At 37.6% G+C, this 22,711-nt stretch overlaps 4 protein-coding genes across 7 annotated transcripts in view; 3 read left to right on the forward strand and 1 right to left on the reverse strand.

Annotated features, from left to right (window-relative positions):
* Nucleotides 1–10,248, forward strand: part of LOC18607481 (serine/threonine-protein kinase ATR) — a 13,569-nt gene extending 3,321 nt beyond the window's left edge. Inside the window, exons 7-16 of one of the 2 annotated variants that reach the window (XM_018115977.1) lie at nt 99–677; nt 760–835; nt 1,308–1,620; nt 2,461–3,023; nt 3,117–3,717; nt 4,105–7,501; nt 7,613–8,182; nt 8,659–9,282; nt 9,599–9,793; nt 9,931–10,248. In XM_018115977.1, coding sequence (XP_017971466.1) covers nt 99–677; nt 760–835; nt 1,308–1,620; nt 2,461–3,023; nt 3,117–3,717; nt 4,105–7,501; nt 7,613–8,182; nt 8,659–9,282; nt 9,599–9,793; nt 9,931–10,098 — 7,086 coding nt within the window. In that variant the 3' untranslated portion in view covers nt 10,099–10,248. Of the gene's footprint in view, nt 1–98; nt 678–759; nt 836–1,307; nt 1,621–2,460; nt 3,718–4,104; nt 7,502–7,612; nt 8,183–8,658; nt 9,283–9,598; nt 9,794–9,930 lie in introns of both variants that reach the window. The other variant, XM_007041666.2, reaches the window with a different exon arrangement.
* LOC18607482 (pentatricopeptide repeat-containing protein At2g17033) lies at nt 10,331–12,345 on the reverse strand. The gene is made up of 2 exons (XM_007041667.2): nt 11,931–12,345; nt 10,331–11,834 (listed from the first exon to the last, which is right to left on the reverse strand). The coding sequence occupies exons 1-2, from the start codon at nt 12,216–12,218 to the stop codon at nt 10,752–10,754; spliced, it is 1,371 nt and encodes a 456-aa protein (XP_007041729.2). The 5' UTR covers nt 12,219–12,345; the 3' UTR covers nt 10,331–10,751.
* On the forward strand, nt 12,406–16,103 carry LOC18607483 (pentatricopeptide repeat-containing protein At1g62260, mitochondrial). 2 transcript variants are annotated; one of them, XM_018115311.1, is made up of 4 exons: nt 12,406–14,603; nt 14,700–14,850; nt 15,458–15,655; nt 15,733–16,103. In XM_018115311.1, exon 1 carries the CDS (start codon nt 12,560–12,562, stop codon nt 14,531–14,533), a length of 1,974 nt encoding a protein of 657 aa, XP_017970800.1. In that variant the 5' UTR covers nt 12,406–12,559; the 3' UTR covers nt 14,534–14,603; nt 14,700–14,850; nt 15,458–15,655; nt 15,733–16,103. The 2 variants fall into 2 exon arrangements, with proteins under 2 accessions (XP_017970800.1, XP_007041731.2); XM_007041669.2 differs by having other exon boundaries at nt 15,458–15,624.
* LOC18607484 (DDB1- and CUL4-associated factor 8) lies at nt 17,748–22,564 on the forward strand. Of its 2 annotated transcripts, XM_018115315.1 has the most exons (6): nt 17,748–18,110; nt 18,788–19,039; nt 19,781–19,921; nt 20,346–21,086; nt 21,765–22,023; nt 22,129–22,320. In XM_018115315.1, exons 1-6 carry the CDS (start codon nt 17,994–17,996, stop codon nt 22,143–22,145), a joined length of 1,527 nt encoding a protein of 508 aa, XP_017970804.1. In that variant the 5' UTR covers nt 17,748–17,993; the 3' UTR covers nt 22,146–22,320. The 2 variants fall into 2 exon arrangements, with proteins under 2 accessions (XP_017970804.1, XP_007041733.2); XM_007041671.2 differs by lacking the exon at nt 21,765–22,023 and having other exon boundaries at nt 22,129–22,564.

The raw sequence follows: 22,711 nt of genomic DNA on the forward strand, positions 1-22,711 counted from the left end.
ACAACACACACACACACACACACACACACACACACGTATATGAATATATCTTCCAGGTACTGATATATATATATATATATATATATATGCATTTCCAGGTTGCATTGTGCACTGCATATATACGGATTTCAAAAACTTGTCCCCCTCATATATGGAGGCCTGAATGTCTTATTAATGTACTTTGTTGTCCCGAGCCATGTGTTTTGTTGATGGATTGCTTTCAAGTTGCTCTCTCTATTCTTGGTCCCAGTTGTGTTGGAGGTGGGACAACAGATCATAGTAACTTGGGTTTATCAACCTCAAGTGACAAATCAATAGCAAGCCCAAAGGTTGGAGGAAAGCGGCATATCCTTGATGTTGATCTTTCTAAGATCAAACGCCAAAAGGTAGATGGAGAACTTAAGGTTTCTAACACTAATGTTCCCGGGGATATTAAACTTACCGATATTGTTTCTTATGAAAGAGAAGAAGGATATGCAGACTCTATGCATGAGTCACTTCTTTTATTTGCTGAACTTTTAAACTCTCCTAGTGTCAAACATGGCTCTTTAAGACCAGATGTTGCGTTAACGGCTCTTAGCCTGCTTTGCATTGCCTTCTGTAGATATCCTCAGACCAATATGTCACTCTGCATCTTTCAACAGATGCAGACATGGATTCCTTGGATATGTGAGCAGGTAAGCATAGAGCTGCAAATTTCTTGTTAGCCTACTCATTTTCTTGGTTTCCCTATCATTTGTTTCTGTTCATGTCATGCAGGCAAAGCAAGGGAGTTCAATCATGCTTGATATGTCCATTTTCTTGGAAGGAATTCATAGTATGCTGCTTATACAGGGTAAGGCAGTGGATTTAACCTTCATCAGAAGTTTCACTGAATCTTGTCTTGTCAGGATTATGTTATACTAAAAAGCTTGGCAATTTCATGTGCTTTCCTAAGTCTCTAAAAGAAGCGAGTAGCTTCTGAATTGTTTCAATTTCACTGAATAAACCACAAATCTCATGCTATGAATGCAAAAAAAGTTACATCCCCAAAAAACAAATTTATAGAGACCAGTATTTATATGAAAATTAAAACATAATTATTTAAGTCCTCTTTGCATATATGGTTTCTGATAATCCTCTGCTTCTACTTTCATATAACTCAGCTAAACTCAATTAAGCTTTAATTGCAAAGTAGATGGGTCAGTGACTATGCAACATGGGTCCTTTTCCTCATTCAGAATAGTACTTCATTTGAATTCTTAGTTATGGACTCTACCGTATTTCTATGCTATTTAATACAATTTGTTTTTACCCTTTTTAATTAGGGTCCCTTTTCTTCGAGGACAATCTGTTTAAGAATGAAAGTGATGAGGTGGCTATAAATGTGGTGCTAAAGCTTCCATGGACACACACTCTAGTGGTCCCCAAGCCTCATCTTCCATGGAAAGCAAAACTCATAGCGATTCAAGTTGTCTCAAAGCTTGGTCCAAGGTTTAGTGCTGGAAATGGTTTTGAAGTTCTGGACTTAGCTCTTCATGATGAAATTGAAGAAGTAAGAAAAGAAGCTCTTCTTTCCATGCCAGTTATTGTGCTCTGGTCCGGTCTTGATGCACTAGCGCACATGTTCAGAAGATTGGAGTAAGTGGCAAACGGAACCTATTTCTTCATTTGCTTTTCCTAATACTCATATGTGCATATTTGGCGGCATTTTTTCCTTTTAGTTCACAATGAGGTTTGGATCACATAATCTGAAGTTCCATTTGAATGCTTTATTCAAAACATAATACACGGTAATGATGATTTTCCCTGCTAGGAAACTATATCCTTTTATGTTTCACTTAAAATTTCATGTATAAGATTTCAATTCTTTTGTATCATATCTAGATTCCCACAGCTAGAGGTTTGACAAATCTTAAATAATCTGTTTTTAGCCAGTTTACTACAATTCTTTTTCATCATTTTGTTTGGACAATTTCTTGTATCAACTCATTTTGGTATGAGTTGACTACTTTTATTTTGTTGCCTTCCTATTGTACTTGTAACATTATTAACTTGAAGTAGTTATTCTGTTCTTGTGGCATGACTGTTTGTTGTCATAGTTGGCAAGTTATCTGTGTGGGTTAATGTATGTGGTACATACTGTCAGTAGTTGGATGATACTGTAATATGTGAATAATTTGAGACTAGTGAATGTCAATGATGATCAGTTTATCTGAATAATTTACATAAAACTCTCTTGTTGTCTGTGTTAATTTTAGGTGCCTGTTTATCATGTTAAGGAGGATGAGGGTCTTATGTTCGACGATTTGTTTCGATCACTAGGAACGTGGATGAAATGTTCTATGCTAATGTTTATTTATTTTACTTTTGGGGGAGGGGGTGATGAGGAGGGAAGGTCATCTTATGGATAAAATCTTTATTGTGAAGACTGCTAACTTGAATTCATTTGATTGCATGTTCCACCCTTTGCATAAGCAGGTTGTTGGAGAAAGATAAGCATGAAAAGGTCAAGAAAGTGATTCCGTACTGTCTTGGATTTTTGTCATGCCTACATGGATCTTACCACGGTGTTGATGGTATAGAAAAAAGTTCGTGCAAATTATTTTTAAATATCAAAGATGAGAAACAAATTGAGACATTAGATTATTTACTTCAAGGATTTTGGTGTTCAAAATGTGATAGATGTGTTGTGCATGATGATGAGCCAAATTCTAAAATCATGCATCCGCCTGATGCACAGAGTTTGGAAAGTGGTTACAATTTTGATTTAGGTTATCTTCAGTCTTTATATTTTAATCTACTTTATGGTGAGTCTTCAGAAGAGGTTCAGCTTGCCTGTGTTGGAGCTATACGAAGGATCCTTTTACATGGGTCTCAGGATGTTCTGCTTAGCATGAGAACAGAATGGGTTAGGTGCATTGATTTTCTGCTGCTTAACAAAAAGAAGTCTGTAAGAGAAGCATTCTGTGCTCAGATTAGTTCTTTCCTTCAAGATCCAATATTAAATTTTTTATTTTCCGATGGGAATGCTTCATCTAAAGGTAGTGAAGAAAAGTTCTTTAATATGATTAAATATGCTTTGACAGCAACTGAAGGTCCCCAAATAATAGAGACTCTTCTGGAATCCATTGCAGAAATTATGATGGCAGTTGATGTTTATAGTCAACTCTTCTTACTTTCGTTGTTCTTATTGGTTGATCAGCTTGACAATCTGCACTTGACTGTGAGAATCAATGCATCACGACTAATACACAAATCCTGCTGTTTCCATTTTAAAGGAGGATTTGAACTATTGCTTTCTAAAGCTGTTCATATTCGCAATGAACTATTTGATTATCTATCTATCAGGCTTGCAAGCCGTCCAAAAATGGTAAAAGAGTTTGCTGAGGCAGTTCTTGGTGTTGAAACTGAAGAGCTACTTAAGAAGATGATTCCCGTTGTTCTTCCAAAGCTTGTGGTGTCTCAGCAGGATAATGATCAAGCAGTTGACATCTTAAATGAGTTGGCCAAGTGCCTAAACACTGATATGGTGCCTCTGATAGTAAATTGGCTGCCAAAAGTTCTAGCTTTTGCTCTCCATCAAGCAGATGAGAAAGAGTTACTCTCTGCTTTACAATTTTACCATGCACAAATTGGTTCTAATAACCAAGAAATCTTTGCAGCTGCATTGCCTGCACTTTTGGATGAACTTATATGCTTCCTTGATGGCGGTGATTTAAATGAGATAAACAAAAGGTAGACCTCCATGTCATCTAATGATCTTGTGAATAAAATTATTAGATTTGTCAAATAGGTTTATTGATTATTTTCCAATATTTTTTTTTGATGGTTACAAGCTTAAATCCTCCAATATATTGTTTGCATGGACATTTCTATGCATTTGTTTATTTGTGATGGGTGCATGTTGGCATGAATTTGCACAGATGTCTTTTTATTACTTCTTTTGATGAGCTCTGTGTATCCTATATTTGAACTCAGCTATATTGATTATAATTATCGCTTTATAGATGCTTTTATCAAGCGATGAACATTTTCATCTGATATTTCAATACATCAGTGATAGCATTTTGTGTTTAAGTGTTACTGGGCACTCCACTGATTATGATTGGTTTCTATATACAGGTTAGAGAGAGTACCTCAGATGATAAAAAAGGTTGCTAGAGTGCTGACTGATTCTGAGGGTCTTCCAGGCTTCTTGAGGAATCACTTTGTGGGCCTCCTTAACAGTATCGATAGAAAAATGCTACATTCAGAGGATTTTTCACTGCAGAAGCAAGCTTTGAAACGTATCGAGATGCTGATCAAAATGATGGGTTCACACTTGAGTACCTATGTGCCAAAATTAATGGTGCTTCTCATGCATGCTATCGGTAAAGAAACACTCCAATCTGAAGGACTCTCTGTGTTGCACTTTCTCATCGTGCAGTTGGCAATGGTATCACCAACTAGCACTAAACATGTGATTTCTCAAGGTTTTGCTGCTCTTATACCCTTGTTGGAGAAAGATACAGAACACACCTCTGTGCATTTGCATAAGGTGGTGGAAATTTTAGAAGAACTTGTATTGAAGAACAGGGTTATTTTGAAGGAGCATATTCACGAGTTTCCTCTTTTGCCCAGTATTCCAGTTTTAACAGAAGTGAACAAAGCTATACAAGAAGCCCGTGGAACAATGACTTTGAAGAATCAATTACGAGATGTTGTTGCTGGTCTGAATCATGAGAACTTGAATGTAAGATACATGGTAGTGACTGAGTTGAGCAAGTTGCTGAAATTACGAAGGGAGGATGTTGCAGCCTTAGTGAATGGTGAAGGTGGTTCAGACATGGATATCTTGAGCTCTTTGATCACATCCTTGCTCAGAGGGTGTGCTGAGGAATCAAGGACTGTAGTAGGACAGCGGCTTAAGTTAATGTGTGCTGATTGCCTTGGAGCTCTCGGTGCAGTTGACCCTGCAAAATTAAAGAATATATCATGCCAACGCTTTAAAATTCAATGTACAGATGATGACCTTATTTTTGAGTTGATCCATAAGCATCTAGCAAGGGCTTTTAGGGCAGCACCTGATACCATTATTCAGGACTCTGCTGCTTTGGCCATACAAGAGCTTCTAAAGATTGCAGGTTGTGAAGCATCACTGGATGAGAATGTTGCTTCTATGTCACAGACTAAGAAGGATAAAGAACCTTTAAAAACCACTGCCTTGGGTATCAAGAGTTCTGCTAGTAGCAGTGGGACCAATAGCAGGGGTCAGAAGTTATGGGATCGGTTTTCTAATTATGTTAAAGAGATAATTGCCCCTTGCTTAACCTCTAGATTTCAGCTTCCAAATGTGGCTGATTCCACATCTGCTGGACCAATTTATAGGCCTTCTATGTCGTTCAGAAGGTGGATTTTTTCTTGGATAAAGAAGCTGACTGCACATGCAATTGGGTCTCGTGCGAGCATTTTTAATGCTTGTCGAGGTATAGTTCGTCATGATATGCAAACAGCAATATATCTATTGCCATATTTAGTCCTCAATGTTGTCTGTCATGGCACGGAGGAGGGACGCCATGGTATTACAGAAGAAATCCAATCAGTTCTTAATGCTGCAGCTTCAGAGAACAGTGGGGCTGCAGTTTATGGAGTCAGTGGTGGACAGAGTGAAGTTTGCATTCAAGCAGTATTCACTCTTCTTGATAATCTTGGCCAGTGGGTGGATGATGTTAAACAAGAACTTGCTCTTTCCCAGTCTTATCAATCATCAGCTTCAAGGCAACAGGCATCCAAGTCAAAGGATCAAAGTTCGGCTTTATCTGCAAGTCAAGATCAACTCCTTGTACAGTGTAAATATGTGTCTGAGCTTTTAAGTGCGATTCCAAAGGTTACCCTTGCTAGGGCTTCCTTCAGGTGTCAGGCTTATGCAAGGTCTTTAATGTACTTTGAATCTTATGTGCGAGGGAAATCAGGTTCCTTTAATCCGGCAGCTGAGAGGAGTGGCATATTTGAGGATGAAGATATCTCTTATCTAATGGAAATATACAGCTGTCTGGATGAACCTGATGGATTGTCAGGCTTAGCATGCTTACGTAAATTACTAAGTTTACAAGATCAGCTCTTAATCAACAAAAAGGCTGGAAACTGGGCTGAAGTTTTGACTGCTTGTGAGCAGGCCTTGCAGATGGAACCCACCTCTGTTCAGAGGCATTCTGATGTTCTTAACTGTTTGTTAAACATGTGCCATCTTCAGGCCATGGTTACTCATGTGGATGGCCTGATTTCTAGAATACCGAAATACAAGAAAACATGGTGCATGCAAGGTGTGCAGGCTGCATGGAGGCTTGGAAGGTGGGACCTGATGAATGAGTACCTTACTGGGGCAGATGAAGAGGGCTTACTATGCAGCAGCTCTGAAAGTAATGCTTCCTTTGACCTGGATGTGGCAAAGATTCTGCAGGCAATGATGAAGAAGGATCAGTTCTCGGTTGCTGAGAAAATTGCACTATCCAAACAAGCTCTTATTGCTCCTCTGGCTGCTGCAGGCATGGATTCCTACTCACGGGCTTATCCAATTATTGTGAAACTTCACCTGCTACGGGAGCTAGAGGACTTCCATGCACTTCTCCTTGATGAATCTTTCTTGGAGAAATCATTCCATCTATGTGATTCTGGATTCTCAAAAGTCATGGAGAACTGGGAAAATCGACTCAGATTTACACAATCATCACTCTGGGCAAGGGAGCCATTGTTGGCTTTCAGGAGGCTGGTTTTTGGTGCCAGTAGCCTTGGTGCTGAAGTTGGGAATTGCTGGCTTCAATATGCAAAGCTTTGTCGTTTGGCTGGTCATTATGAAACAGCCAATCAAGCAATTCTGGAGGCACAGGCTTCTGGTGCACCTAATGTTCACATGGAAAAGGCTAAGCTTCTTTGGAGTACTAGGCGCTCTGATGGTGCGATTGCTGAGTTGCAGCAGTCTCTCCTGAACATGCCAGTGGAGGTTGTAGGCTCTGCAGCAATATCATCAATTACTACCCTTTCATTGGTTCCACTAAACCCACAACCTTTACCTTGTGATACTCAAGCTATGAATGAGAACCAAGAGATAGCAAAGACCCTCCTGCTATATTCTCGGTGGATTCATTACACTGGGCAGAAACAGAAGGAGGATGTGATAAGTCTTTATTCCAGGGTGAGGGAACTGCAACCCAAGTGGGAGAAAGGATACTTTTATATGGCTAAATATTGTGATGAAGTACTTGTTGATGCCAGGAAACGTCAAGAAGAGAATTTTGAGCTAAGTCCTGGGATAATTCCCTCAGCTTCTGCTATTGCTGCTTCTTCAAACTCAAAAAATGAGAAACAATGGTGGTCTTACCTGCCTGATGTACTGTTATTCTATGCAAAGGGGCTTCATCGTGGTCACAAGAATCTTTTTCAAGCTCTTCCAAGGTTGTTAACCCTGTGGTTTGACTTTGGGAGCATTTATCAGCGAAGTGCAGCTGCCTCTAATAAGGATTTGAAAAATGTCCAAGGAAAGGTAGGTACAACACTTTGTATGAACTTCATCTTTTATTTCTTATGATATTGGTGACACTTTTTTATTATTCCTTAATAATTAACACTGTTTTCTTGATTCATCTTTCGAAAGGTAATTAGTATAATGCGAGGCTGTTTAAAGGATTTGCCAACCTATCAATGGTTAACTGTGTTGCCTCAGCTGGTTTCTAGAATTTGCCACCAAAATGAAGAAATTGTTAAGTTGGTCAAAAGCATCATCATCTCTGTTGTCAGGCAATATCCACAGCAATCACTGTGGATTATGGCAGCAGTTTCAAAGTCCACAGTTCCTTCCAGGCGGGAAGCAGCTGCAGAAATCATTCAAGCTGCACGTAAAGGGTTTAGCCAAGGAAATAGTGGCAACAATTTGTTTGTGCAGTTTGCTAGTCTGATTGATCATCTTATTAAGCTGTGTTTCCATGCGGGCCAGCCAAAATCAAGGACTATTAATATCTCAACTGAATTCAGTGCATTGAAAAGGATGATGCCTCTGGGAATTATCATGCCAATTCAACAATCTCTTACTGTCAGTCTGCCAACCTATGATGTGAATCTTACTGAATCTCTTTCTTCTGATATCTTTTCTGGTGTGGAGCTTCCTACAATATCTGGAATAGCTGATGAGGCTGAGATACTTTCATCTCTTCAGCGACCTAAGAAAGTATGTAATTCAGGCTTTCGAATTTTGTAAACAAGGGAAAAAGTTCTTTAATATACTTCCTTCTACTTGTTTAGTTTCGCTGGCTCACCGATCACTTCTTGTGTCATGCAATAACTGTGTCTAGAGCCTACATATAATGGTCTGAGAAAGCGTTAAAATTTTAAAGTTAGATTGTCCTAAGTTTGTACAGCAGGGGGATTTTATATATTGAGTTTGAAATGCTGATGTGGCCCATTTCATCCTTTTTCCTTACATATGTGTTTATTTTGGTCTAAATTCAATACTTTCTGTTAGATAGACCTCCGAACTAGATAATTGTGTTTTAAGTTGCAATTTACATAAATCTTTTAGAGTTATATAATTCATTTGTGGGTGTTATCTCTAGAACATTTGCTCAATTTACTGTCTGATGAGTCCAAATATTGAAAAGTTGCATATCAGCTTTGTAACCTTGATGCCATTTCTTGTATTGTCAGATTTTTTTATTGGGCAGTGATGGCATTGAACGTCCATTCCTCTGCAAACCTAAAGATGACCTCAGGAAAGATGCCCGTATGATGGAGTTCACTGCAATGATAAACCGCTTATTGTCGAAGTACCCTGAGAGCCGTAGGAGGAAGCTATACATTCGTACCTTTGCAGTGATTCCTCTTACAGAGGACTGTGGTATGGTGGAATGGGTGCCCCATACTCGGGGACTCCGGCATATTCTTCAAGACATATATATCACATGTGGCAAATTTGACAGGCAGAAGACAAATCCTCAAATTAAACGGATTTATGATCAATGCCAGGGTAAAATACCAGAAGATGAGATGTTGAAGGACAAGATTCTTCCGATGTTCCCACCAGTTTTCCATCAATGGTTTTTAACTACTTTTTCAGAGCCTGCAGCTTGGTTTAGGGCTCGAATTGCTTATGCTCACACAACAGCTGTTTGGTCCATGGTTGGGCATATTGTGGGGCTGGGTGACAGACATGGTGAAAACATTCTTTTTGAGTCTACAACAGGTGACTGTGTTCACGTGGATTTCAGTTGCTTATTTGATAAAGGGTTGCAGTTGGAGAAGCCTGAGCTGGTCCCTTTCAGGCTGACCCAGGTAAGAATACATGTACTTTGCACTGTCACTGGATTCTGTGAATTTGTTGACGAGTGCTGAATTATGCTCTATTTCCTTCAGGAACAAGATATTTAAGAAATATAATTTGATTTTTTTTCTCAAAAATGCTCCAACTTTTTTCTGCATAAAATTAAAAATAAGTGTGATTTTCTCTGAAATTGTTGAATAACAATCTTCTTAGTCTTATTCCTGATCTCTACATTACAGAATATAGTAGCACATTGATAGTATTTTCAAATTGCAAGCTTCTGAAGCCTGGGGTTTTTTTCTTTATATATATATATGGAACACATAGAACATGATTGATGGATTGGGCATCACTGGATATGAGGGCATCTTTTTGCGGATTTGTGAAATAACACTTTCAGTTCTGAGGACACATAGGGAGACCTTGATGAGTGTTCTTGAAACTTTCATTCATGATCCTCTTGTGGAGTGGACAAAATCCCACAAATCAAGTGGAGTAGAAGTTCAGAACCCACATGCACAGGTTTGAAAATTTATTTTCTCCTTTTGTGCATCATTGTAAACTAGTTCTTTCTTGTCGTGATAGAAAAAAGGTTTAGTTCATGATATAATGAAATACATTGTAACCTCGCAAGTGAAGCATGTCTTTGGGTATTGCAGCGGGCCATAAGTAATATCGAGGCAAGGTTGCAAGGGGTGGTTGTTGGTGTTGCAGCAGCACCATCTCTACCTCTAGCTGTAGAAGGTCAGGCTCGACGTTTGATTGCAGAGGCCGTCTCTCACAAGAACCTTGGAAAGATGTATATATGGTGGATGCCATGGTTTTAGAAACATGTATATATCTTGGAAAGTTTTGGTCGGTGTAAGATTTAAATGAAACTAGTAAAACACTCGTGCCCCTCACCGTGGGAGTTATAATTGTTTCTCATTTTAGTTAGAAAAATGCAAATTGGTCGATCAAAGTTTTGTTGGAATTCAGGCCATAGTTCATGGTCTCTGACATTAACCCAAGCGTGCCACAAACTAACCCAAACCAGCATCAGTAAGATCAAAATCAAAACAAGAAGAAAGGACTCGTATTCTTTCTTGTTCTCAGGTCATAAAGGAGAGTTTTATTGCTAAAGGAATCCATTTCAAAATAGTGAACAGTGGCCTTTTCTCTTGTTCTCAGATCAACAGGTTATTGTTGGGGTCAGGTTGGCTAAAACCAGCAATTATCTACTCTTGTTTTCCAGGCATGATTAGATGCTAACATTGACATCAGAGAATTAGTTATCCCAAAAGACATAGTACCGTCCAAGAGGTCAGGACAGGCCTACCCTGCCTGTATTCAATGGGATTCTTCTAATCTTCATACCCTCCATAAAGATGTTGGAGCTAAGCGAGGGGCAGTTGCATGCCACATTCAGCTGAGGCATTTGCATATTTCAGTTCCATCAAATATTTTATCTCGAATCTGTTCTCTGCCAATCCTAAATGAATCATTCTCCTCCACCATCAGGTATTAACCAATTCTTCACAACTTGTCCTTTGGCTATAAAACAACCAATGTTTTTCCTATCAATTTTCATCGGACTTTTCATTTTAACCATCATTTTTCTCATCAGGGTTTTCACTGGTGATTCACCCCTAACACTACTGTGCTTTCCAGATCCACAAACAATCGTAATTTGTGCTGGAATCACACATTCTTCAACTTTAAACCTGCATTTCATCTCCTCAATCCACTGCAGCATTATCAAGTAAGCTGAACCAAGGTGCATTCCGTGCAAGTCCAACTTTCCCTCTGAACCATTCCATTCCATTGCCTCATCAAACACTGAAGAGGATTTAACTAACTCTTGTACCAGCAATGCTTCATCCTCATTCAGAATCTTAACCAACTCCCCGAGTGAAAGTGGAACACTATCCAGGCCTTGTACCAGTGACATGATCTCAGGACAGGAATTCAAGACAGAATTATAAGTCCTGATTGAGAAAGGAATCTGCAAAGTCTTCATTTTTTGAAGCCAAGGAACCATCTTGGAAAATGCATTGTAAGCCCCATAAGATGAAAGGACCATGTTTGAACAAATTGTATCCACTTCAAAACCTTCAATCTCCATTTCACACACCATTCTCTCCATATCTTCAAAAAGTCCCAACTGCCCATACCCATATGAAATAAACCTGAACTCAAACAATGTAGGCGTAAGCCCATTTTTTCTCATCTCTTCAACCAAATTCTCAGCTTCATTAGGCCGATCCATTTCACATAAGCTACTCACCATTGATTTATAACCTTGGCGTTTGACATACACAGATGAAGAGTTACAAATAAGTTCAGACAAGTAACAGTAAGCATCGTTAAACCCTTCCTTGGAGTTATGTTTGGAACAAGATTCGATCCAATTGCAATAAAATTGAACAAGATCCCGCTCTCGAAACTTGAGTTTTGAAACAGCTTGAGAAATTAAAGCTTCAGATTCATCGTACCTCCCTTGTTTAACTAACAAAGCAATCAACTCTGCAACTAACTTCGGGTTCCAATTGTACCATGATGTTTCACTTATCTTAGTGTACAACTGCTCAAAACAGAACACGACGGCATGTCAGAATTTTAAATAGAAGTGATACGTGCTGACGTGGAATATCATTTGCGTGAGAGAGAGAGGACTTACGGGGAAGGCGAGAGCGGAGAGGTGAGGGTGAGAATTGCGGGGAGAGAGAAGATGAGAGAGCGCGTTCAAAGCAATGGACTTGGGCGATGATGCTACGAATTTCTTTATCAACCGGTTAGCGGTTGCGGGGTCGTTAACGTCCGCGGTTGCAGCCAGTGATGAGAAGAAGCGGTGACCTTGCTTTGTTAGTGGTACTCCTCCGCTTTCACATTTGATTGAGGGTCGAGTTGGGCGGAGGTGGCGGTGGTTCCACGGCGGTGGAATAGTTGGAGTTAAGCTTCCTATCATCTGATCCTCTCCTCGAAGTGTTTGTCCCGTAACATATAACAACGGTGTCGTTTTGTTGAACAATCTATAACATACTTAAAAAGGACGCCGCAAACGGCAGCCACGTGGAGGGCATACGAAAAAAGAGTAAAAGGAAAGAAAAAGAGAGGTAGAAAGAGAGAAAAAAAATTGGTAGAAAGTAGCCCGTGTGCAAAGCACGGGCCATAGTCTAGTAAAGATAAAAGAAAAGAAAAGAATAGGATTGACACGTCGACTTGCCACGTCAGACCCAACGAGTGTTCCTTCACAAATGCTTGTCCGATGATCACCATTCGCCTGCAAGGCTGCAGCTAGTAACGGAAATGGGGAGATTCGGCGCCGCCGTTTCGGCCTTTAGAATCACGGCTCTGCGGCAGTCTCTCCCCGGGTCACTTCGTTTCGCGTCCTGTTTAAGATCCAAGGCAGTTTCTTCTAATGCCACGGACTCGTATACAATGAACAAGAGGCTTTCCCATTTGATAAGAACCGGCAAGCTTAACGAAGCGAAATCCGTGTTTGATCAAATGCCGCAAAGAGATACGGTGACGTGGAATTCAATGATAAGTGGGTATGTCAAAAGAAGAGAAATTGCCAAGGCGCGAAAGCTTTTCGATGAAATGCCTAAGAGAGATATCGTGTCATGGAACTTGATAATTTCGGGTTATGCTTCGTGTTTGGGGTACAGATTTCTTGAGGAAGGGAAAAAGTTGTTTGATCAAATGCCCAGGAAAGACTTCGTTTCGTGGAATACAATGATTAGTGGGTATGCCAAGAATGGAAGGATGGATGAAGCTATAAGGCTTTTTGAGAGTATGCCTGAAAGGAATGTGGTTTCTTGGAATGCTATGATTACTGGGTTTTTGCGTAATGGTGATACTGTAAGTGCTACTGAGTATTTTGAGAGGATGCCTGAACAGGATTCTACTTCCGTTAGTGCATTTGTGTCTGGTTTAGTTCAGAACGGAGATTTGGATGAAGCTGCCAGGGTTTTGATTGAATGTGGAAATAGAGGCGGTTGGAGGGAAGGTTTGGTTCAAGCTTGTAATACTTTGATTGCAGGGTATGGTCAGAAGGGAAGGGTAGATGATGCTCGGAGACTTTTTGATCAAATCCCATATAACTGTGTTCAAAAGGAAGGGAGAAAAGGGAAGTTTGAAAGAAATGTGGTGTCATGGAATTCGATGATCATGTGTTATGTGAAGGCAGGAGATATTGTGTCTGCTAGGGAGCTCTTTGACCAAATGGTGGAAAGAGATACAATTTCTTGGAACACCATGATTAATGGCTATGTTCAGATGTCAGATATGGAGGAGGCCTCAAATCTTTTGAATACAATGCCAAAGCCTGATAGCCTATCTTGGAATTCAATGATCTCAGGGTTTTCTCAGCTGGGTAGGTTAGAACTTGCTCTTGATTTATTTGAGAAGATGCCCCAGAAGCATTTAGTTTCATGGAACTCCATAATAGCAGGGTATGAGAAAAATGAGGATTACAAAGGAGCAATTAAGCTTTTCATTCAGATGCAAGCTGAAGGAGAGAAACCTGATAGACATACGTTTTCTTCAGTCCTCAGTGTGGCTACTGGGCTTGTGGATCTGCACTTAGGCATGCAGATTCATCAGCTGGTGTCAAAGACAGTAATTCCAGATGTACCTATAAAGAACTCCCTAATTACAATGTATTCGAGATGCGGGGCAATAATTGAGTCACGGACCATTTTTGATGAGATGAAATCACTGAAAGATGTAATCTCTTGGAATGCAATGATTGGCGGCTATGCATCACATGGTTTTGCTATTGAGGCTTTGGAACTCTTTAAATTGATGGAGAGGAATAAGGTTCAGCCAACATATATAACATTTATTTCTGTTTTAAGTGCATGTGCCCATGCAGGATTAGTTGATGAAGGTCGGGCATATTTTAAGTCCATGGTTAATGAATATGGCATTGAGCCCAGGGTTGAACATTATGCTTCCCTTGTAGACAATGTTGGTCGGCATGGGCAGCTTGAGGAAGCCATGGATTTGATCAAGAGTATGCCATTTGAGCCAGATAAGGCAGTGTGGGGTGCATTACTAGGTGCTTGCAGGGTGCATAACAATGTAGAGTTGGCTCAAGTTGCTGCTGAAGCATTGATGAGTCTGGAACCTGAAAGCTCAGCCCCATATATATTGCTTTACAATATGTACGCTGACAAAGGACAGTGGGATGATGCTGTAGAAGTTAGAGAAATGATGGAAAGAAACAAAGTAAGGAAGCAAGCAGCATACAGTTGGATAGATCCCTCATGCTGCTGATTGGAAGAATGCACATAGTAGTTGGCTGCTCCAAATTTAATTCAGAGCTGTTTATAATGACTAACTGAACGTAAGAGCGTTTTGATTTTTTTCCTTTTGGCATTGTAGGAAAAGTAGGAACATTTTGCTTTGTTATGTTCCTGATGTGCTTCTTTTTTATTTTCAGACACGATCTCCTTTCCTTCAGGATTAAAACAAGGAGCAAACTTGATGACATAATTATCACATTGGGTAAAAAGTAACATCAGCAAGCCAGCTGGCTTGAAGAACTTACTTTTCATGATCATTATTGGCTTGTTAAGCTCTCCATGGACAAGGTATTTAGATTTTTGACTTGAGTGATTCAAGTCAAGGTGTCAAGAAATTGTTTGAACTGAACATTCTGTTCTTGTCTGGGACAGAATCTACTACTTTCCCTTCTCAAGTTTACTGGATAGGACACCTGGCTGGCTATTCCATGAGTAATATACTACTATATTTCTGTGGATGTTAGTTTTATTGGATGGTTTCCTTTTTGCTTTCCAAATGATTTGAAGGCTATGAATCGACTGTTTAGGATGTTTTTGCGAAAAATATATGAAATCGCAATGATTGGAATCATCACAATATTAATATTATATTATTCTGCCAGGATGATTTTAAATGTATAGACAATAGAAGTGTTTTGTATGCTATGTCAAACAAGTTGAAAATTTTCAATACTCTTTTAAGTTCTTTAAACACCTGTTTTCTCTTCATTCATGGTTGTTGTTCGGGCAGTGAACCAACTTGAATCTGACAAGTTGAAAACAATTAAACTATAGACACTAACCATTGTGTTTTTATTTTATGTTGTTTCACTGACAATATATATGGCTTTTCCTTAAATTACAACTATTTTCATGGGTAAATCTTTTTCTAGTAAATTGTATCTGATTCATGCAGTGGACTACAAAAAGTTTGGAGCAATTGTTGCTAGGTGGTGCTGGAATAGTTCTGACTTTTCCTCAGCTGGTTGAAGGATGGAGGCACAAGATCCTCACCTGATTAGTGGACCATCATGCAAACTTTAACATGCCATACATATTTGGAGATTCTGATCAACCGCGAAGGCAAGAAAATTCTATGCATAATTATGATGAGGTGGACTTTCTCCCACAATTATTCTGCTTTGTCAATTTCAAAAATAGCCTTACATTTTATAGCTTGGAAATGTACAGTTTTCCAGCTTTTACAATCTGGCGCTCAGCAACATCGTGGGCTCGCTTGATGGATCTAATGAGGAACTCTGTCATCTTGTACTACAACTTGTATTGCTCAAGGAAGAAATTTCTGCATCATGATTCATTATTAACTGTGAAAGGCTTGCTTCTTCGGAATGATAAAGCTTCGCTTTTCTGTTCAAATGTGACTGCTTGCAACCTTTGGGTTTCACTCAAGACATGGCAGAGATTGGTACTTTGACTAGAATCTGCTACATCCTTTCTCCTTCATCTTCTTCCTTGCCACAGCAATGTTTATGAATTTTGGACTGTCAGATACATGCTGTTTCTATCCATTTTCACATGACTAGTTTGTCCATCTTTTTGTCTTTCTAAACTTGGCATCTTGTGAAACATGGGGACATACCGGTTTCAAATTTAGAAACATGTGGTCATTCCATGTTTGCCTTGATGAAATAACCCCTGTTTGAAGTTTTCCTCGAGTCTAAACATGTAAAGACACTGACAATGTGGGAAAAATTCATAGAAACTTGCTCAAAATACTTAAAAAAGGATACTTAGTTCCTCTTTTTTTAAAATAATATTTTTGACTTTTGAACTGTTAACATTATTAGTCAACAATTAAAAAAATTAAACTTAATACTACATAAATATTTTAAGATATAAATACCCTTTATTTTACATTTTTAATTTAAGTATATTCTCTTTAAAAAAATCTACTCATTCTTCCCTCAACAACCTTAATAAGAAAAAAGAAAAAAGTTTAAAAATTTCGATTTGAAGACTTGAAAACTTGAGGTTGTTTTTGTCTTTGAAATCATAAACTTTTGTGTTGAAGTAAAGTTTATTGTCATCAAAGTTTTTATTTCTCTGATTGTTGAAATTTTTTTTTATTAAAAAGAATATATTAAAAGTAAATATTTTATTTAATAATGACTATTTTAAATTTGATAGTGATAGGTTTATTCACTTACTTTTGTTGTTTTTTAGAATTGATACTCTGCCCTTACGTACTATACACGTGTAATAAAATAGATTTTTTTTAAACTTCTATGATTTGGACCTTATTAGACAAAACAAAGAAGAATGAAAGCTATCTCGTAGACCTCTCAAATTAAAAACCATGCAGTTGGCTCAATAATTTTAAAGATTTAAAACAAAATATTTAAATGAGATTTTTTTAATTAAATTTAAGAAAAAAATTTTATTAAAATTTTTTAATTTTTTAAGATGTAAAATTTCGAATGAAACTTTTATAATCAAGTTAATTTTATTTTTTTTAATAAAAATAAGATAAATAGTTGAAAATTAATAAAAAAGTAAAAGCTAGAAAACTATTAATCTTGACAGAATAGATAAATATTTTATTAATTAATTTAATTTTTATATATTTTTAATATAATTAATTATATTATAATTATTATAAAATTATGATACCTTTCCCAATTTCGGACTTCAAATTTTTATTTGGGTGGTTTTAGCAATGTAACTGTGCAGTGCAATATTAAAACTCTTCAAATATTTTGTATATGAAATATATTTTTTATTTTCCAAACAAAAACAACTCACGAAATTTTTTTTGAAAAAAAATAATTCCGTTTTAAATAGAGTCATAATAATCTAAACTTTTTTAAATATCAAAATTTAATTCAGTAATAAAGGTATGTATTTTTTGTTAAAACATTCGGATTTTAATTTTGATTCGAAGACATTAAAAATAATACTTCAAATTGTTAAAAGAAATTATGATAATTTCTTTTTTTAAATTAAAATGAAAATATAATAAAGAACCAATAAAAAAAATAAAAACTTGTTAAAACTCCGACCTTTGATAATGCCACGTGTGAAAACGCAATGGAAGATCAAGACTTTATTTCGACCGTTGATGATGCCATGTGTCAAAACCTAATGGAAGATGAAGTTAATGCTAAATCGAGAAGCGCCGAAAATCGAATACCCTCATCGCGTACGTGGAATCGTGTACATATAAATACAGAAGTTTACGCACAGAAACACATAAAAACGCCAGAGGAAAAGCTTTTCCATTATATTTTGGGTAGGAAGATAAAAAGGAAAACTGTAAAACCAATACATTCAGAGAGAGAAAAAGGGAATTGATTTCTCTATTGACTCGCTCCAATTCACTGAGTCACGAACATTACAGAAACATCATTTTTCAAGGCTGGTTTCGAGTTTCAATTACGATTCAGAGTTGATTGAAGTTAGTTGTTTTTTTTTTGTTTTTTAAATTTTAATTGATGATGAAGAATAAAAGGTCAAAAACGAGCGTGGACAAGGCGGTGGTTGATGTTTGGCAACGGGAAGTCGGGGAACTCTCGACTAGGAGCTTCGCCCACCGGCTCGCTGCTTCGGAGGTTTTAATTCTTTATTCTTATCCTGGATAACCTTATGCCCGTTTCTCTCTCTTCTTCTCCGTCTTCCACAAAATAGTAAAGATCTTTATTTTCTTATGGTGCCTTCCAATTCTTTTTATCGAGTGAATGATAAGTATATAATTTATATATTGTTTAAGAAGTTGGTTCTGGGTAACTACATTTATTGTTGTGATTTAATTGAAGTTAGTTTTGATTGATTGTTGGTAGATTTTAGTTGATTTTCTTAATTTATAACTGTCATTGATCTGGGATTGGAAAAATAAACGATGGGTGTTAAATTTTGAGAATTAGTGATAGGAGAAGCAACGATAAAGATGTCTTCTTTTGCAAAGATTGTATCAGAAAGTTTTGATCTTTTTCTTTCAATATTTTCATGAAGCACTTGTATAGTTAATTGAGAAATTCCACTGTCAGCATTTCTTTTTTGAACAGTTGTAATTGTTGTTAATCAGCATTAGCTCCTTTTGCTAACTTGTGCCTTAATGTTTTGAACGAATGGATATGCTTATTACATTGTTTTGGCTTCTTAATATGGGTACAATATGTGTGACAGACCAGCCAGCAAATGTTTAAAAGGTGGAAGTAACGAACTTGCTATCCCTTACAAATTCCCATGTTGCTGTAGGTTTTGATTAGTTAATTGTTTTATGTTCCAGGATCTTGTGCTCCGACTTGAAATCTACAAGAAACTTGAAAAGCACAGAGGTTGTGTAAACACAGTGAGCTTTAATGCTGATGGTAACATTTTAGTCTCTGGCTCTGATGACAAGCTGGTTGTACTCTGGGATTGGGAAACTGGGCATGCCAAGCTTTCTTTCCAGTCAGGGCATGTCAACAATGTTTTCCAAGCAAAAATCATGCCTTACACAGATGATCGCAGCTTGGTTACTTGTGCTGCAGATGGGCAGGTGAGTTTCTTATTTAGGCATGCAACATTTTTTTGAAAATTTTGTTAGGACTGATTTAGAATTTTTTCTGGTTAGTGAACAATTTTCTAGACACATCTTTCCCCTTTGAGTGCATATATTAATTTTTTTATTATATCATAAAAAATCAACAGTAGATAATTGAATAAACAATTTTTCTGGAGGCAGGCAGTAGAAGCATTTCTATTTCAAGTCTGGATTATACTGTATGAAAGACTTCTAATCATTTTACTTTGTAAAGATAAAATTGGATGTAGGATTTGTATTTATTTATATATTTAATTATGGTAACCGTTGAGTTGGTTTACAACTCAAATTTGAATGAGTTAGCTGAGGTATAGGTAAGCTAATCTTTTCTTTTTCTTTGAATGTAATGTGTAAGTTAAAATGCTAAGGTTTCCTAATTTTTTTTTCCATCTTTTTCTCTACATGAAAAAGATTTCAAGTTTTAATCTATCAATATTGTGAATTCTTTGAAATCTCTGTTATATATCCATATGGTGAAAAGTGACAAAATAACAATTTTGTCAAACTGCATAACTTTAATTTTCCTCCAGGATGAGCATTATTATATCTTCTTTCTGCCTTTTTCTTTGTTAAGAAGGAAAATGAGGCTTAAGGAAAAAAGGAGCACTAAGCAGCTAACAATGTGCTTAAGCAAAGATCTGTGTATAGTGAATTAAGAAGTTTCAATTCTAACTGAGAACTGTTTCTTTATTGTAGGTTCGACATGCTCAAATTTTGGAACGTGGGGTCAAAACTAGGTTGTTGGCCAAACATCAGGGACGAGCTCATAAATTGGCCATTGAACCAGGAAGCCCTCATATATTTTACACTTGCGGTGAAGATGGATTAGTGCAGCATGTGAGTTGTGTTTAACTTCGAAGTCATTATTATTTCCTTTAAATTCTTTTAGTTGATAAGTTAGGAACTTTCATGGGATTTAAGCAAAAAACAGTTGGTTACAGAAAACTTTTACTAAGTTATATGTGGCTGAGTTGAACAACAGTTTGAGGAGTTCAAATTTGATTTCAGGTTGTCTGCAATTGATTCTTTTCTTGTCCACTTATGTTTTCTTTTTCTTACTGTACCTTTTTTCTTATCACATGTCTGTGTGCCAGATAAAGTCATGTCTTTAATGGAAGAACATAATCCCAACTCTACATTCTCATGTTAATCTTCTTGTATTTTTGCTGTATGCTGACCTTTTCTCCGGTAACCTGATTTTTACCTGGATTTTAATGTAGCTGACTCATACAGCCCTGTGACACTGTTACTTGCATTTCAGATTGATCTTAGAACTGCAGCCGCTACAGAACTTTTCACATGCCTTCCAATTGATGATACAAGGCCAGTTATCCATCTCAATGCCATTGCAATTGATCCAAGGAACCCAAATCTCTTTGCAGTTGCAGGGTCGGATGAGTATGCTCGCCTTTATGATATTCGCAAGTATAAGTGGGATGGCTCAACTGAATTTGGTCAACCTACAGATTACTTTTGCCCTGCTCATTTGATTGGTGATGAGCATGTTGGAATAACAGGCTTGGCCTTTTCAGATCAGAGTGAGCTTCTCGTCTCCTACAATGATGAATTCATCTATCTCTTTACACAGGATATGGGACTGGGCCCCAATCCAGTCCCATCATCTCCTTTGTCTGCATGTAGTGAAGCAAGTGAAATGGAACTTGATCACTCAGCTGCATCAGCATCAGCTATGGAAGCTGGTGAAAAAGCTAGTCCCCTAGTTTACAAAGGACACAGAAATTGTGAGACGGTGAAGGGTGTGAGCTTCTTTGGACCTAAATCTGAGTATGTGGTTAGTGGATCTGACTGTGGCCGAATATTTATTTGGAAGAAGAAAAGTGGAGAGCTCATTCGTGTTATGGAAGCTGATAAGCATGTAGTCAACTGTATCGAGCCTCATCCTCATACCACAGTTCTTGCTAGCAGTGGAATTGAGAAGGACATCAAGATATGGACTCCAAAGGCTATTGATAAAGCTACTCTTCCAACAAACATTGAACAGGTATGCCATGTCCTTTTAATCTCTTACAGAAACAAAACTTTGAAGAAGAAAAAAAAAAAGAATAACACTAGTGTTACTTTTTGGGTTATAAATAAGTTAGCTTAAGAGATCAAATGCATTTTTCCTCATCAACATGCTGCGTGATGCTAGGACAAAAAGGTGGAAAGAGCCCACACCCTTTTTCCATATTGTTTATCTCTCCTCCAATAGAAGCAAGTGTTTATGAGTTGGTTCAAGATATAGAAGTGCCTGTTACAATGTGGCTTTGGTACTTCAGTTCTTTTTTAAAAAAAAAAAAATTCTGTTGTGATAGGAGGGAAGGCTTGAGATTTGGACTTGAGATGAAGTGACCTGAGCTCCAATGGCTTTTAGTCAGCTTTTCTTGTTTAATTTTTCTTTCAGATTAACTACTGTGTGATCTCTTTCAATCCACCCATCCTGGCATTCTAAAATATTCATGTACTCCTAGGAATTCTGTGAATGAAATGAAATCTGAAATGTATTTTAGATGCCAAGGTAGCTTACAATTTAGGGAATCCCAGGGATGTTTTATTTAATGCCAACACTGGCTTGCTGTTCTTAATTGCGTAATTCACACGGATTGGTTGGCAATATCCATTCTAAAGATGTATGAGAAGCAGAGGAGCTGATCTCTCTGCTATTACTTCTTTGAAAAAGGTTCCAAAACCAGCCCTCTTTCGTTGGTTGTCCTTTGCTGCATTCGACGAGGATGATGATGATAATAATTTTATTGGTATTGATGATGACGATGAGGACGATGATGAGGAAGATGACAGTGATGATGATTACGATGATGTTTATGATGAAATTGATGATGAGGAAGACGATGACAATGACGATGACAATGATGATGACGATGACGATGATGGCGATGAAGATGTTGACGGTGGTGACGATAGTGATTGCAGCGATGATGGTGATAATGATGTTGATGATAGCAATGACAATGCTAAAAAATTTCTTGATAGTTTATGATGCTAATAACTAATGATGATTGTAATTTTGCACTTTCTGTGTCCAGTTCAAACCAAAACCTAGGGGCTGGATGTATCGAGTGACTACGCCGCAGGACCTGATGTTGCACTTATTTTCACTGCAAAGGTGGGGGAGTAGCCCAGAGCGGAATGGAGAAAACTCATCAGCAGCGGGCGGGGAACTTCTAGATCTTATGTTGACATTCAATGCCAATAGTGATGCTTCTTCAGATGGAGGGAATGCCTCTGGTCCGGAGGACTTCTTTAGTTGAATGATCATGTTGTGGCAACCGTGTTTAATAATTGTACATAACATAGGGCTTAAGTCAAAACTATATTGAGTGCCGTTTTACAAATTTTTATGTCCTCTGCTTCTTTTATTAGATATTTAAGTTCTTTCTCATTTATTTATTTATTTATGTGGGCATAATATTCTGCTGTTTATTTATCACTTGTTAGTGTATTATTTGATGTATGTGTGTATATCATGATGTCTTCTAAGATCAGGATGCCTCATTTATTATCTATTTTTCTAACATCGAGAGAGCACCTGGCCTTCGCCTGTTTGCTTTCTCTAACATTCTGAAGGCTGTGGCTTTATTTGCCTTTCTGCCTTCATAGAACCTACAT

The sequence above is a fragment of the Theobroma cacao genome, chromosome 2 (assembly GCF_000208745.1).
Source record: "Theobroma cacao cultivar B97-61/B2 chromosome 2, Criollo_cocoa_genome_V2, whole genome shotgun sequence".
NCBI classification, from domain to species: Eukaryota; Viridiplantae; Streptophyta; class Magnoliopsida; order Malvales; family Malvaceae; genus Theobroma; species Theobroma cacao.

Coding starts and splice junctions, on each gene's coding strand:
- LOC18607482 (XM_007041667.2), bottom strand. CDS start 12,218: ATGATAGGAAGCTTAACTCCAACTATTCCACCGCCGTGGAACCACCGC. Junction 11,835..11,930: donor TCTCCGCTCTCGCCTTCCCC/GTAAGTCCTCTC, acceptor TGTTTTGAGCAG/TTGTACACTAAGATAAGTGA.
- LOC18607483 (XM_018115311.1), top strand. CDS start 12,560: ATGGGGAGATTCGGCGCCGCCGTTTCGGCCTTTAGAATCACGGCTCTG.
- LOC18607484 (XM_018115315.1), top strand. CDS start 17,994: ATGATGAAGAATAAAAGGTCAAAAACGAGCGTGGACAAGGCGGTGGTT. Junction 19,922..20,345: donor AAGATGGATTAGTGCAGCAT/GTGAGTTGTGTT, acceptor CTTGCATTTCAG/ATTGATCTTAGAACTGCAGC. Junction 21,087..21,764: donor TTCCAACAAACATTGAACAG/GTATGCCATGTC, acceptor TCTTTGAAAAAG/GTTCCAAAACCAGCCCTCTT.